Source organism: Borostomias antarcticus, assembly GCF_949987555.1.
Source record: "Borostomias antarcticus genome assembly, chromosome: 4".
Lineage (NCBI taxonomy): Eukaryota > Metazoa > Chordata > Actinopteri > Stomiiformes > Stomiidae > Borostomias > Borostomias antarcticus.
The window spans coordinates 2,894,963-2,911,604 of NC_140237.1; the positions used below are offsets into that span (position 1 = coordinate 2,894,963).

Genomic DNA, 16,642 nt, shown 5'->3' on the forward strand with positions numbered 1-16,642 from the left:
CCTTTATGTCGAAGGTTCTTCACCTCCCCTTAGCCTGCCCACATAGGGGTGTTTTATTGAGGGAATAAATCAAGTTGAGACGATAAATGAATAAATACGAGGCACTCAGCATTCTCTCTGTCTTGCAAACTGCAAAAAAATAACAAACTTGAGTAATAATGATACATACATATATATTTAGAATCAGTGGTTATAACGTAACAGTCTCAAAGCTGTACAAAGGGGCAAGCCTGAATCCTCTAAACCGTGTTCCTCACAAAGTCTGTATTCTAGTGTTCGTCATGTGTTGGTGTCTGTGTGCATGCACGTTTGTGTGTGCGTGCACGTTTGTGTGTGTATGCGCGTTGAGATTGGGTGGGATCTGTAATTGGTAAGGTTGAGATGACTTCCATTTCATTACATATAATTCAGGAAATTAATTTAGGTTTAATTCATGAATCTAAGCTTGCAAAATATGTTGCACCTTATCAAATTCATGAATAAAATTTGACTGTAAAATTCAGATTCCCTGATTTGACTGGATGTTGAATGGCATTGATCCCCAACTCTCAGCTTATAGTAGCAGTGAATTAATATCTGGGGTGGATTGTGTACAAATGAAGACAGAACATTGAGGGATAGAAAGATGCACTTTAAACTCCACACACTCCCATGCTGTGTGTGTGTGTGTGTGTGTGTGTGTGTGTTGGTATAATGGTGAAAATAAAAGAATCATGACGGAGCCCTTTAAAATGTATCTACTCTTGCAGCATAGTTTTGCAGCATAGTGCTGATAGATCAGGGGTTGGTGGATGAGGCCGAAGGGGACGAGGGTCTAGGGTGGATGAGGCCGAAGGGGATGAGGGTCTAGGCTGTAGGGTTATGTCTGGGGTGGATGAGCTGTGTCTGCCATGCTCTGGAATGGCCCATGTTCGATGGCGGTAGAGGTCCAGTAGACGGTCATAGGAGTTGCTTATGCGGTTCTGGGATGAGTCACATGGGCAAATCTCCATTTTACAGCAGGTGCCAAACACCCATGCATGTGTGTCCTATACCAAACCATTTTAAAACTGCACTTTTAGCTCTTACAATAGTGATCAATATCGCCCGCTATGGTCGCAAGCACAAAAGAGGCAATTCAAAAGAAACAGTTGTGTTGTAGATATTCGCATAGGTTTCTGAAATGGTGAAGAAACAGACCAGTAGCAACAACAGAATGACGCTGCTGTGTGGTCACTTGGACCGTGGGCTCCAGTTAGATGGGCAGAATGTCTGTATCAATAAGTTATATAATATAGGTCAAAATATGCCTTAGTAGATCATACCTGTAGAAGCTTAAATAAAGAAGTGAATGAACAGAATGGCTACTCCAATGTTGAGTAAAATGACCATGACCACCAGAATAGAGCTGGAGCCCTAGGAAGAGAAAGAAAGAATTAGTTCTTAGATCAACCCATATTTAGCAGTTTGATTCCATTTAATAGATAATACTGTCTAGTCAAGTCAATGGTTTGATCTATCAATCGGACTTCAATTCACTTCCAGTCCTGGGTTAGAATTTAAACGGATTCCAAAAGCGTTTAGCGTTAGTGGAATACAGGCTCCTTCTGACATTATTGTTGGATCTTGTAATTGTGAGGAGAGCATGCAGAGCACTTACTGAGTTTGATTTGAGGGCGAGATGCTCTGCGTCCTGCTCCAGGGTGATGGGCGGGGACTTGAGGGGCGGGGACAAGGTGAGGTCCCTGTGCAGAGGCCACTCCTCCAGCTCCGCCCCCACATTCAGACTGTCCAGCATCTGAACAGAGTCCATGGATCCTTCCTTCACCGGACGCAGACCCCGGGGCCGCAGCCGGCTGCCTTTGGGACCCGGAGACTCCTGGCCCAGCCCCTGGGGCATCTGGGAAATAGAGTCTGGGGGCTGAAGCCTCATATCTACTGTGTAGTCACTCAGCCTCTCCTCCTCCTGACCTGTGAGGCGTGAGTGGGCAGGGCTCCACCTAAGGGTGCTTTCAGCAGTCCAGCTCCCAGGGGGGCCGTCCAGCCCTTGGTCAGCCAAGGCATGCTCGCTAAGCTTGTGGTTGGAGGAAATGTGTTGCTTTGGGTGATGGTTGGAGTAGACATGCTCTGGTGGGTGATGGTTGGAGTAGACATGCTCTGGTGGGTGATGGTTGGAGTAGACATGCTCTGGTGGGTGGTGGTTGGAGTAGACATGCTCTCGAGGGTTGTAATTGGAGGAGACATGGTCCTTTGGGTTGTGATTGGAGCAGATGTAATCTTGGGACTTGTGATTGGAAGAAGCATGCTCACAAGTCTTGTGATTGGACATGTTATGCTCCAAGGCCTTGTGATTGGATAGAATGTGCACCTGCGGCTTGTAATTGGAAGAGGCATGCTCGCAGGCCTTGTGATTGGTGGAAGAATGATCCCATGTTTTGTGATTGGAGGATGTGTACTCCCTTGACTTGTGATTGGATGAGGCATGCTTTGAGGGCTTTTGGTTGGACGAGGAGTGCTCCCAGGACCTGTAGGAGGAAGCATATTCCTGGGACTTGTGATTAGCCGAGGATTTCTCCCTTGGCTTGTGATTGGAGGGGGCTTGCTCGTGACCGTTAATTTGGCCCTCCTGCTCTTCCAGAAGGGACGGGGTGGTGGAGCAGCTGCTCCCCCCTCGATCTGGATATATGTCCTCTGTCCAGTTGTTAGCCCCGCCCCTGGGGAGATCCATGCCCCGCCCCTCCACCAGCACTTGGATCTCAGCCCCACCCTGATGGTCCACGGCGCTCTGGCGCATGAAGCAGGCGTTCCTGGGCCGGTGGGCGTGCTTGGGCGGGCTGCGGGGGGGCGAGGGGGGGACGCTCAGCACGGGGCTCAGGTCAGGGGTCACGACAGGCGGCGTGGTGTCCGGGGTGCACAGCTCGGGGCTGTCTGTTCCCGTGGAGATAACCTCGTGGTCTTTGTCCTTGGGCCTCTGACACTCGAGCCCTAGCAGACAGGCGGAGAACGGCATCCAATCAGGTGTTTTGGCAGACATCCACCACAAATACATTAGACGTACACAGCGATAGTGGTTACAGAGACAGAGTACAACAGAAGGAGAATAATAAGAAGCATTGCAGACTGTCTGAATCTGGCCAGACTGTCACAGTTGGCTTCTCTCTCTTCAACTCACCGTTTCCGTAGATATGGAAGGAAGGCGAGAGCTCTTTAGCAGCAGCCCGGGCCAGACGCCCCTCCTCCAGGGCTTTCTGGGCCACGCCCTCCGCCGCCTCCGCCTTTCCACGGGCGTGGCTCATCCTTAAAGGGACAGACACAATTAAAGGGACAGACTTAATCAGAGCAAACCTGTGTAGGTGGTTTATCTTGGTACATGAGTTGCCCTAAGGAGTGTTGTACATAGTTTCCTGTCTGCCCTGGTTTTACTAAGATTGTTCCCTTTTTAAGAAGACTGTTCCAGTGAGTGTATTACTCTCCGGGACACCACAGTATAGGCTATGGCCTGGTTTTTGTGGCTTTATTTATTTTATTTTGTGGTTAATGATCTGTTTTGCCACATCAGGGACATCATGACCAACTCTTTTATACATGGACAAGATAATTCTAAAAAGTTTTTCAGCAGGCAGCCATATTGTGTATCAGTAGACAAAGGGAACAGGGGTCATGACTCTTCTGTCTTGTCAGGTGTATTCCTGAATGGCTGCTTCAAGATCTGGACTAAAAACCGCTGCCTCAGGACTTCCTGAAGCCATGGTCACGGTGCCTAAGAGTCACTCTCACAACAAATACATGGCAGCATAGAGATGAAGTCATGAGTCCCATTGATTCCTGTGACTGACGCCAGTGACTGAACTCAGGTGTTGGAGCAGAACTCAAACAGTCCAGGGGTGCAGGGCCTGGCATCTCTAACCTGGACAGGGCGATCTCCGCCTTCTGCTTGGCGATGTCTGCCGCCTTCTCCGCCGCCTCCACGGCCCGGTCCACCTTCTCCCGGATCTTACTGGCCCTCAGTGGGATCAGGTTCTTGCGCTTGCCGCTCACCAGTGCGTTCTGCTTGTACTTCCCCTCCTCTTTGGTGCCGTCAGGGAAGGTGGTGCAGCCGTAGCCGTGCCGCTTGTTGGCGGTCCACTCGCCCTCGTAGCGCAGCCCGTCCGACCGCCGGCTCACGCCCCAACCCGCCCGCTGGTCGCTCCTCCACTCGCCGGCGTAGGTCTCCGTCACGGTGGCGTCCACGGGGGCGCCCTGCTCGCCCTCGCTGGCGTTGGAGTGGATGTCGGAGGCGGCGGAGCTGACCGTGCTCATGCCCGCCTCGCTGCAGAAGGAGCTCTGCTTGCTGAGCTGGCTGGCCAGGGAGCTCTTGGACTCCGAGCGCCGCAGCTTCAGCCCGCTCAGGATGGACTGGCGGAAGCGGCCTTTCCTCTTCCGCTGGCGGTCAGCCTCGCTTGGGGCGGTCAGAGCGAAGCCGCTCCTCCCCACGGGACTCCCGGCCAGGCCGGCCACGGCGCTGTCGGTGGGCGTGGCGACGCTGCCGTCCTCCAGCAGGGTGGGCGGGCCGTGGCTGTGCTCGGAGCGGAGGGAGTTTATGGACGTGCGCAGCGGGAAGAGGATGACGGCGGCCATGCCATACGGCACACTCTGCCGCACGCCATACCCATGACGCATCCCACCCAGCCACTGGCCCTGGTACGTCCCTGAGAGAGAGAGAGAGAGAGAGAGAGAGAGAGAGAGACAGACAGAGAGAGAGAGAGAGAGAGTGAGAGACAGAGGGAGAGAGAGTGAGAGACAGACAGAGAGAGAGAGAGACAGAGAGAGAGACAGAGAGAGAGAGAGAGAGAGTGAGAGACAGAGGGAGAGAGAGAGAGGGAGAGAGAGAGAGAGACAGAGAGACAGACAGAGAGAGAGAGAGAGTGAGAGACAGAGATATCATTTGAGTGAGATATATAATTTATGTTTACAGCAGAAATATTGAAGGAAGTGACTAATTGACGAAATTAAAAATGTGTAATTGATAATATTGCATGAAAGAGTAGTATTGAGGACATATTTAACCTGTTACATGGGCATATTGTTGCAACTGTAGCATCAAAGTTATAGTGATATCTGAATCTCTAAAACAAGCAGTGTTATAATTGGCATTGAATGTGCAGTTCTTTAAGTCCCTCACACCGAGATGATCTATGTACACTTGTCACTTGCTGCTTAAATTCCTCAAATCCATGGAAGACTAACAAGGTTTACACGACATAGTAAGCTACTAGCCTACATATAAGCCACTAAGCCATGTCCCAATCCCCACTTTACTATAAACACTACTCTTACTTGCCATGCCTACTGGTTTGAATGAACTGCTACTCTGAGAGCTATAGAGTGGCGGCAGAGCGGAAAGACTCCATTGGAGATTAATTGACCGCATATCATACTATGAAAACACGTTTAGTGGCCTCACCCTCAGGCACCATGTGCATGTTCATATTCTCTGTGATGCACATAGTAGACTATAGGCTATCAAATCAATCCAGCTGGCACTTTAACGTCTATCGAAAAACACACGACGGTAAGTAATAATCAGCATATCAGGCTAATTAAAATGGGCCTGTTTCGGTTGTGGGGAAGCTGGCCTCGACACTGCATTAACATGTGTAACTTTCAGCAGTCTTGGGAGTAATCTGTTCTTTGTCCACTCTCCCATATCCTAGATGAATGGTTTTAGTGGCCATGCACTCACACCGTGGTTGTCTGGCTCTGTGCAATGCAAGGAACTGTCCGTGGTGCTGAAATGTACAGTTCCAGACGGACGAAGAAGGTGTGTCGAACCAGTGAAAATACACATTTGTATTGGACACATTAGTGACGTGATTCGGTTTATACTATATCCTCCGTGTGTTGGGTTGTGGCACGTTTATTGGGTTGTGGAAAATATGAAGAGCGATCTCGTGACGCAGTCTTTCTTTTCTTTCTTTTTTTTACAATCTTGTTAGAGCGATATGGTCCCCGCTAATTCACAAACCAAATAATGCCGTGGGGTGATATGGAAACGATTGCTCGGGATTCCTATGAAGCTACAGCTGCTAGTAAACAATCTCTACACCAATGCAGCACCGACCGACCGTGTTTCCATGGTCCCCTGCATCACTTATTGACCTCGCTCTCTCCCTTCCCCGCCCCCCTCTCAGCTCATCCGGGTCTCAGCTCATCCGGGTCCTGTGCGATGGAAGCGGCAGAGCTGCATTGGTTATCAAACGGCCCAGATTAGCGCCCAAGTCAGAAAACGCCACTGACAAGACCAACGCGCCAATCAGGGCGCAGAACAGAGATGGTCTCCAGTGACAGGCTGACCTGCTGTCTCTGCGTTACCATGGTGATTTACAGTACAGAGGCGTCTGTAGTTTAATGCAGGGAGAGAAAAGGAATGTGAACCAGAGGGGAGGAGATGAGCTACTGTAAATGTGAGGATGCAACAGGCCTAAAATTAGATGGCAGATATTACATCAAGATGAATGCATTGACTTATTGTGAACATTATGGGCACCAGGTTTTTTTAATTACATCTGTTTCGCGATCTAGACAGTGTTAGCCTAATGTGTACAATGGAATAGATCATATAGGCCTAGCCTACTATTTTACCATAATGATATAGTCTACGAGTGGCCATTTATGTTTAGAATTTGATGTGAACTATATTAATAATAGCCTATCCACGTGATGGGCTATTATGTAGGCTAATCATCTTTAGGGTCTGAATCATCCATGGAAAAGCAGTTCGGGGTCACGGAAACAGGGCATGGGGTGAAATCATTCAAATGGGAGAGGCATTCACAGTAACTTGATCTAGGGGCACAAGCCTCGATTCAAGGGCCTTTTCAGTGAAATGGTTGATGATGTGCATTTTCTCTTGATTTCAGATGGAAATACATTTACTCAATCTGTTCATTGCCAGTGATTGTTGGTGGAGTGTGTTTCTGGGTGCAGGTGCTCAGTGTGAGGGTCTCACCTCCGTCAGAGTAGGTCTCAGTACCGTATCCATCCTGCAGGCCGTTGCTCCAGGTCCCCTCGTAGCGGGCCCCGCTGGCCGTGCTCTCCAGCTGCCCGTAGCGGCCCTTGAAGCCCTGCGTCCACTCCCCCCTGTACTCCCAGCGGCCCTTGCTCTCCACGCCCACGCCGTGCCGCTTGCCCTGTGCCCAGGTGCCCTGGTAGCTGTTCCCACTGGGCCAGGTATACACACCCAGGATCTCGAAGCCGTGGCTCCAGGCCCCCGCGTACTCGCCCTGGCCCTGCGGGCCCGTGCAGACCCCTCTCCCATGGGCCTTGCCCTGCTCCCACCCCCCGCAGTACGACCCCCCGTCATCAAAGTCAAACCTGCCTCCAGTGGACATGCATGAAACAGGTTTAGGCAAATCCTCAGAACGTGAAGAAGAAAGGGCTGGTGAACAGAGGAGCACTCAGTGGAGGGAGGCTGTGTGAGGATGAGTGGATGAGGGAGGCTGTGTGTGGATGAGGGAGGCTGTGTGTGGATGTGAGAACAGAGAGGTGCAGCACCCTGGTTCTTATTCCTCTCGCTTTTAGACGCAATAAAATGACAGGTTGCCTGCATCAAATAGAGCCGGTTTATTCCAAGAGCTTCACCTCAGGATGGAAAAGCCGAACCCTGGCGGTGGAAGAGGCGGCTCTGGCGTGACAGATGCTCTGTCGGGCGTGCTCCTTCCCATGGGCCTGCAGGCACTCCTCCTCCTCCACCTCCCTCCTACTCCACACAGCCTCGCCAGCTGGGGAGCTCAGCAACCCACCCTCTTCCTCGATTTGTGGGGCAGTCCAGACAGGCGAGGCCCAGGCCTTCCCAGTACTCCCAGAGGCCCACACAGCGGCAGCAGCGACCGCGATGGGCTCAAGCAGACATTACACCACCCCTACAGCCGTGCCGCACCGGCACACAGAGATGGAGAGAGATACAGCAGAGGGATGGTACCGCACCAGTACGCCAGAAAAAAAGAGAGTCGGAGAGAAGATGAGGCTATTTCTATAGCATGCCCTGGAAACGGCAATCCAGGCTCCCTTTAAACACACACGTCCATAATCACACACACACACACACACACACTCACACCTCAGACGACCTAACAGGCTGTGTATATCCCCGTTGCTCCTAACAGGCTGTGTATATCCCCGTTGCTCCTCTTATTCCTGGTCCTCTTGTTTCCTCCTCTTGCTGTGCTCCTGCTGTGCTCTAGAGAGGAGCCGCTCTTCTGAAGATGAGGACGCGGAAAAAACACAATCACGCTCTCCTGTTTCCTTTCGCCTTCTCCATTTTAGTGCTCACATAATTCTGGATGGTTAATATATCCTATTTCCCTCTTAGTCATATTGTGGTCTCTCGCTCTCCCTCTCTCTGAAATCTGCTCATTACAGGAGTGTTCCAGCCCAGCCAGCACCCCTCCCCCACATGCACACTCCTTCCCAGCTCTTAAAGAGGTAGAGACGGAGGAGAGGGGGGTGGGGGGGGCAGCTAGGATCACTGTGCTGTCCCATTGGGGATACAGCCTGCTTCTCCTAATTACCCAGCCTAATTTCACCCTGTGGCTCTATCCTCCCCCTCCTCCTCTTCCCTAAAACAGGGAAGTCAGCAATCCATGTATACTACACTAGTGTTTCCTGGCTATAGAAATTGTGATTCCAAAATGTACTCAAAAGCTGATATTCATTCCTCATTCAATTGTTTTAGAAAAACAAACGGATGTCATTGCCACTCTAATGTCTTCTTTAGTTAGTTTTCTGGCATTTGAAGACATACTGTATAATGTAAAATCACATTTATAAACATCCCGCATGTTAAGCTTTAGTGAGGAGATGTTCCTTACCCTCCATTTCAGATTCTTCTTAGTTTGCCCATATGGCATCACAATATGTGATCTCAAAGAGATACGAACACATTACATTCCAATTACATTAGTCTTCTTTTCATTTAGGGCAGCTGTCCATATGAAGCCATTGTAAATAAATTATACTTTTTAATCAATTAACACTTTGGCACATAAACAGACTGACAGTATTGGAACGCCTTAACACCGAACATTCCATCAGCTGGATTCACCATGACCAGGTACATGACCAGGTACATGACCAGGTACATGACCAGGTACATGCAGTGGAAGACTTGACCACGGCAGAAAAAACATGGTATAACTTAAAGCAATACATTGCAATATTTGGACCTTTACAAACATGTCTGGTGCTAATTCTCCAATTATATTTACTAAAAGTAAGCTGAATCGTCCAAACAGTCTACTCAGAAAGATAATACATTGACATTTATTACCTTTTAAAACTCGCGCCCCCGGGACGCAGCATTCAGTCGAAGTGCGCATGCGTATGCGCAACTATTCCAGCGTCTATGGATATCATGCGTTTTTTAGCTCAATGATATCATGGTGGAGGTGAGAAAACCAAAGTGAAACATCACGGAGGAAGCCAGAAAAAGAAAATCTGATAACGTTACGACAGTATGACAGTGCACTTATGCGCAGAGCCTGTGAGGTGACTACACAGTTTGATAAGCATGATTGTACTTACGACATGATGCGCTCAATGTCCCCCTGATAATGAAGTGAAGAGTCATCTGTGTCTCTTTGGATATGTATCATTCATCCATAGAACACTTGCTGCGATAGGATCAAGTCCTCTAAACACAACAATCAAAAATCTGAAATACACCAGAGATGAGAAACATGACAACCTGCTTTGGGGTTGCACAAGGGAGCTGCCTTGGTCCATTACTATTCTCACTATACATGCGACCACTCTGCGACATCATTAGAGAGCACAATATGGTTTCATAGTTATGCCGATGACACACAACAGTACATCTCTGCTGAACCAAATGATTCTGCAGCTATATACTCCATTATTACCTGTGCCCTAGCAATAAATACATGGATGAGCAATAACTCTCCCCCACTTGCTCCAGCACGCATGCGCACAGGCCAGCGCGCAGACTGGCTATTCTCCGGCTCACATTCTCTGCGCTACGATCGTTGTTGGTGCCGAGAATATTGTCGTCGTCATCGTCAGCAACAATCCGATCGTAGCGCAGAGAATGTGAGGGAGAATAGCCAGTCTGCGCGCTGGCCTGTGCGCATGCGTGCTGGAGCAAGTGGGGGAGAGGCGTGTAAAGATCATATTACAGAGGCTAAAGACCCCGTATTTGAAAACAAAAACAACAATGGCTCGCGTTGAGGAATCTCAACTGTCGATTCATCCAATCTGATTGATGAAAACAACCGTTTTGAGGCCGAAAATGGATTTTGAGAAACTGCATTCCCGTTGCCCCGTCCGACGCCATTACATGGATATACTGGCTCGCGCTGGATTTTAAATTTCTTCTACAGGCCTCCGAACAACACAAAAGTGATCTCGGTGAGTCAAACTTCTTATAATATGTCGTAAATAAGGTCCAGGTTGTCAAAAACGAGCATTTTCCTTTAAGTTAACTTCAAAACTGAAATCCTACTGATCTGCACTAAAACAAAAAGAGAAATGCGGTTTAATGATCTGGGGAAACTGACATCCTCGACTAAACCTGAAGTCTTGGTGTTATCCTAAATTCAGATCTAAGCTTCAAGCCCCAAATTAACAAGGTGATGAATACTATCATTTTCCCACCTTAGAAACATAGCTAAAGCACAGCCATTTATAAATCAAAAAGATGCTGTAAAACTCATTCATGCCTTTATTTCAAGCCGACTTGATTAATGCACTTTTCACTGGCCTCCCGAGAAAAAAAACAGACATTCACAACGGCACCTTGGCTATTAACCAGAACTACTAGTCAGCTACAAGCTATTAGTCCAGTCTTAGCTGCTCTGCACTGGCTTCCAGTAACATTTAGAGTTGATTTTAAGGTCCTCCTCCTTATATACAAAGCTCTTAATGGGCGAGGACCAAGCTACACTGCCAACACCCGTCTACAACGTGCCCTGAAGAACACTGCGATCACATGCTGCTAGTTTATTACAGGTTCCCAGCAACAAACTGAAGAAGACTGGGAGCAACTATGCCCCAAAGCTATTGAACACACTGTCTACAGATGTCACGGAAGTCAGCTCTCTCATCCTTGAAAAGAAAGCTAAAACCAGGCCAGGTCACGCCTGGCTTATGTGTGTTGGCTGGCATGTTTCTGTGTGGGACTGGTAGGACGGTAATGTCTGATAAATAAAGATGGGTCTTGTCACCTGGACACATCAGTTCCAATGCTTCCAATGCTAATCCAGCACAATGAGAGCGGGATAGCCAGTTAGCTCATGGGCTCACAACAACTAGCAGCAGCTTCCATAACATTAATGGTAGCGGTCAGTGGCTAAAGCAGTTACACTGATGATTCCTGTAATGTTAGCTATTTTGCTGCAATAGGTTCAACTTTTGTTTCTGGATAAAGGTCATGACTTGCTGTTTTGCACTTCCCTTTAGGTGGTGAATAAATAGACCCAAGACACAGTGGGTTATTTGGACATCTACTAGGATCTTGATATTATATTGATATGAAGATATGAAAGTAAAGTATTTGCCCTTAGAAGTAAATTGTAATTAAAATGGTTCTCAGCTAAGTAACCTAAGTGTAGGCAGACTTGAAAGGTCAATTGTAATAATATCATGAATGAACAATTGTAAACATAGTACTCAACAGAATAGGTAATATTCAAGACTTGATTGAAACTTTTCCTAAATGCTTTATTAAACATACAGACATGCACATTAAAAGTAGCCATAAGTTGTTATTTTGCATGTGCTCTCAGGACATGTTGTGGTTGTGACCATCTTTGTAAAGAAGAGAGGCATGTAATGCACATGTATACAGTAGTAGAGTCAGTTGTCTATTGTATAGACAAGGTGTTCAATTGCTCAAGTGTTGTCAGGTGTTGAGTTTGAGTGTTCAGGCTCAAGTGTACAGTGGTGCATAGTCAGTTGTCTATTGTATAGACAAGGTGCAAGGTGTCACGTGTTCACTTGTTGGTCCAGGGGGTAGCATGTGTGCCATTGTTATAATTAGAGTGAGGGCCTATGTATTATAGTACAACTACAGTACTATAAACAACTGACTCTGCACCACTGTACACTCGAACCAACACCTGACAACACTTGAGCAATTGAACACCTCGTCTATACAATAGACAACTGACTCTGCACTACTGTATACTAACGGTGTAACGGTACATTTTCGTACCGTACCGTACGGTACGGGGCTTTCGGTACGGTACCGACATGTGCTGAGCGAACCGAACGGTACAGTCATGTGCCGAGCGACCCGACAGATCATTCCAGCAGATCCCTTTCAGTAGACTGACGCAAAATATTTGTCACAGTTGTGACAATGGGCTGTTTCTTAATCGACTCTTGTGAAATAGCGCCACACTTTGAACCTTTTACTCTCTGCCATCACTTCTGTCACTGTGAAAACGAGTCTCCTCGCATCGCAGGTGTGTGTGTGTGTGCCCCCCCCCCCCACCTCAGTTCGGCTCGCTCACACTGCGAAAAAGGCTATACATGGGGACCTTTGTAATCCATCTCCCATCTAATTGTACCGCAAGTTACTTAGGCCTACCATATTTTGCCGAGCACATAAGTCATTTTATATAGGCTACAGTCCCGTACGACCTGCGTCTGTGATTTGCAAACGAGTAGCCTACGAGCAGTGTCATCATATCAGCGCACAACTCACATGTCAGTGGGCTCGCGTTGATATTCAGTCGTCCTCATTACGGTCCTCCTGAGGTAAAACTATTAATTCTGTTCGTTTGCCTTAGCCTAATGCACCGTAATGAAACACAGGTAGGCTAAGGGAATAATTTATATATCACGGAGGTTCCAATGTAAGCTATAGTCCTTGCAATGAGAGAAATGAAACTCAGAGGCTGCACACAGCGAGCGCTCGTTTGTACACGCACATTTGCACACATAGTCTATATCTCTGTGGGAAAAAAGGCTGATTTATTTTTTAGTAAAGATTTTAATTTTTCAATTTTTTGAGCCGTTAATTTTGCATTTTTACCCTTTTTGTAACTTTTCGCTATGCCTACAGTTTTAACAGCTCATACACATATTATATATCGAAATGTTCACACAACTGTGCTGATTCGTACAATGTAAGTATCTAAGCTGTGTGACTTACCGATTTTGAGATATGACGATTTGTTCGGCAACTGCTCTCCCCATTGAAACATATGGTGCCGCACTAACTTCTGAGCTGCTAATTTTGCATTTTTACACTTTTTCTAACTTGTCGCCATGCCTACAGTGTTTAAGCTATACAGACATATTATACATAGAAATATTCTGCAAGTTCTCAGGATTCCTATGGTGTCAATATATAAGCTGTAACATTTATAGTTTTTGTGATAGAGCTGTCTGAAGCGGACCATGTCTAGGATCAGAGTGTCAGTTGGGATTAGAGTGGTAGCAGCTGTTGCTTTATTTGAATTTGTGTGCATGTGCAGCCTCTCTTAAAGGTACAGGCACCCTTTTATAACTAATGTGGTAGCACAGAACTCAGCCAAAGTGGAATAGAGACACATGATCTTCACTGGTGGGGGCCGGTGGGTAGCCCGGAGAGGAGTACACCGTCCCTGACTGGCTATGACCAAAAGGGGCGGAGCCTCGCCACCACGCCACTATTCACGCCACAGAACCCACTTTTCAGCCCCTGAGTGGGCTAGAGACACACAGTCTTCAATGGTGGATGCATGGAAATTGCTTGGAGGTCACTGAACTGTCCACAACTAGCTGTGACCCAGGGGGCGGAGCCTAACCAGCACGCCACTATCCACGCCATGGGCCCCACAACTCAGCCCGAGTAGGCTAGAGACACGGTCTTCACCGGTGGAGTCAGGTAGGTGGCCCGGAGAGGGGTACACTGTCCCCGACTGGCTCTGACCTGAGGGGGCGGAGTCTCACCACCACGCCACTATCCACGCCACGGGCCCCACAACTCAGCCCCTGAGTGGGTTTGAGACACACGGTTTTCACCGGTGCGGGCGGTGTAGCGAACCCTAGCTAGATAATGCGGTGAAGCGTACTGATGTTTCCAAAAGCCTTTTATTGTTCAGCCGTCCTTATATTGAACACAATGCCTTCCTATCAGTTTCCTCAAGAAACACCGTAAGAGCTACAGGAGATGATAGAAATAAAATGAACTCTTACAACATACAAACTTAAACAGTAGACCATATCAATTAGTGTATAAGAAAGCTAGCATTACTGTAGCGTTACAGCCATTCATTTCAACTATATCTAACATCAGCATGCCATTGCGGTAGAAATGCATCAACTGAATTAAATACTTCTTAACAGTTAGATCGAAACAAATCACACAACAAACAATACCTTGTTCCCGTTCCAGCTAGGTGCTTAATGGTTTACAGGCAACAAAAAAATGTTACAGGGAGCAATATACAGAAGGTTAGTAGCTATAGCCTTGCCGTCTTTTCTAAGCATTACTCCCGCCAGCGCCAACTAAACAACTTTTCCTTTTTAGCGCGGAATCCTACTTCCGCTGAGAGGTTACCAAAATAAAGGTCTCATAATATGAACAAACCAAAAAACAGCACTAAGAAAAATAAAGGCTTGCAGGAAGTAACTACTTAATAAAAAGTCCTCACTAAGGGTTATTTACACTCCCACCAATCATGAGTAAATAATGGAGCGGTATACAGTTTACATTAAGCACAAATGATTTGCTTTAACTGAAAATGGCCTTCCCTTTTTGAAAACCACAGACAACGTATGTCACAGGTGGAAACTCTTATACTTAAACTAACTAAGATCATGCTATGAGGAGTGAGTTTTATGAACTATAAGGAGAGGGAGCAGATTCAGCTAGACTCCAGCAGCAATACTAGCTTCTGGACGGGGCGCTCGACCTCAGACATCTTATGGAGGCGCTCTCCTCTTTTGCCAAGCTGTCTATCACCGAGGCAGACCTTAACTCTCCTTACTAGTCCGTCTTTGTCAGTAGTAGTTCCTGAGACTCTACCCAATCTCCATTCGTTCCTGTGCACATCCTCTCCTTTGATCATGACAACATCTCCAACTTGCAGATTTCTTCTGGGGGTCTGCCAACGCTGTCTGAGAGAGATGTTGGCAAGGTATTCCTTTCGCCACCGACTCCAAAACTGTTCTGCAAGGTACTGAACATGTCGCCATCTTTTCTTGCCATACACGTCCTCTCTGCTGAGTTCCCCTGGGGGAGGTAGGGCCTTGGCAGACTTCATGGTCAGCAGAAGATTGGGGGTGAGAGGCTCGAAGCTATGGGGATCGCTGAGGTTGGTAACTGTCAGTGGACGACTGTTGACGATTGCCATAGCTTCATAGAGTAAAGTCCGCAGCGAAGCATCATTCAGCCTACCAGAGAGGTTACCAAAATAAAGGTCTCATAATATGAACAAACCAAAAAACAGCACTAAGAAAAATAAAGGCTTGCAGGAAGTAACTACTAAATAAATAGTCCTCACTTAGGGTTATTTACAGGCAGATAGGTGGCCCGGAGAGGGGTACACTGTCCCCGACCAGATCTGACCTGAAGGGGCGGAGTCTCGCCACCACGCCACTGTCCACGCCACGGACCCCACAATTCAGCCGGAGTGGGCTAGAGACGCACGGTCTTCGCCGGTGGGTGCATGGAGATTGCCCGGTCCATAGTAGTACTAGCAGTAGCTGTTTCATACAGCTGCAGCAGCTAGCCCACCTCACATTTTCTCCAGGAAATGTACTTTCTAGTTAACAAATATGACCCAAGCTCGTTACATAACTTCTATAACATCCAGTGACAAAATATGTCCACACCAAGGAATGAACTCACAACCTTCGCGGTGATAGGCAGCACACATGGAGGTATAATATAAACAGCGCACTATCCACTCGGCCACCGCTGACCTGGGAAATCTGTGGAGTCTTTTTGTTTTGATGTTCTGGGACCACTGCCTCTTGTGGTAGCAACAATGGAATTGCAGGTCAACAATGAAAAGAAAGAGGAAGGGAGCGACAAATAGGATTCCCTCTTCTTGGTGGTTGGCTTACAGCCAACACACAAAAAAGTATCTCTTCACTTCAGCCTTTAACTAGCTCCTTTTGCACTTGCTTGCTACTGTGCCTCTTTTAAAATGTTATAGTTATCTGCAGTATCTGGGATATGCTAACTCATCCTATTTGGAAAAAACAGCCGATGAAAGAAATCTCTCAGCCTTCAGAAGGTTTATGTACACTATTGTCGAAAATAGACAAATTGTATTGGCTTATGTTTATTACACTAAATACAACATAATGTCCAAGTGATTTTTTTGGCCTTTATTAGTTGAGTCCAACTTATGTAAAGCTGAAATAACTGTTTTTTTTTTCACATTGTCAAAACTCATTGAAACCACCTGATATCAGACTTTCATTGAGCCATGGCGTCCTAATAGCATCCAACTTCAATGATTCACCCCGACCAATCGCCACAGCTCGTTATTCCAGCCTTTCTGCCTGTGTTGTCAAATTATGGCCCGCAACCTTGCTCCGCCCCCGTGCCTAAACATATATTATACGTTTTGCCTTTCATTTGTAAACGAGTCTTTTACTGCCATCTAGCAGTAGGAAATTACTTATTGCCACTTTAATTTGTTGACAAATCTTACTCTTGAACAGT

General features: G+C 47.3%; 1 protein-coding gene across 1 annotated transcript; it reads right to left on the minus strand.

Annotated features, from left to right (window-relative positions):
• Positions 1–1,314: 1,314 nt before the first annotated feature.
• Positions 1,315–7,349, minus strand: jph3a (junctophilin 3a; the record flags this gene model as incomplete). The annotated part of the gene is made up of 5 exons (XM_084437031.1): positions 1,315–1,395; positions 1,640–2,964; positions 3,152–3,276; positions 3,887–4,667; positions 6,968–7,349. 5 exons carry the CDS (start codon positions 7,347–7,349, stop codon positions 1,315–1,317), a joined length of 2,694 nt encoding a protein of 897 aa, XP_084293157.1.
• Between the last annotated feature and the right edge of the window lie 9,293 nt (positions 7,350–16,642).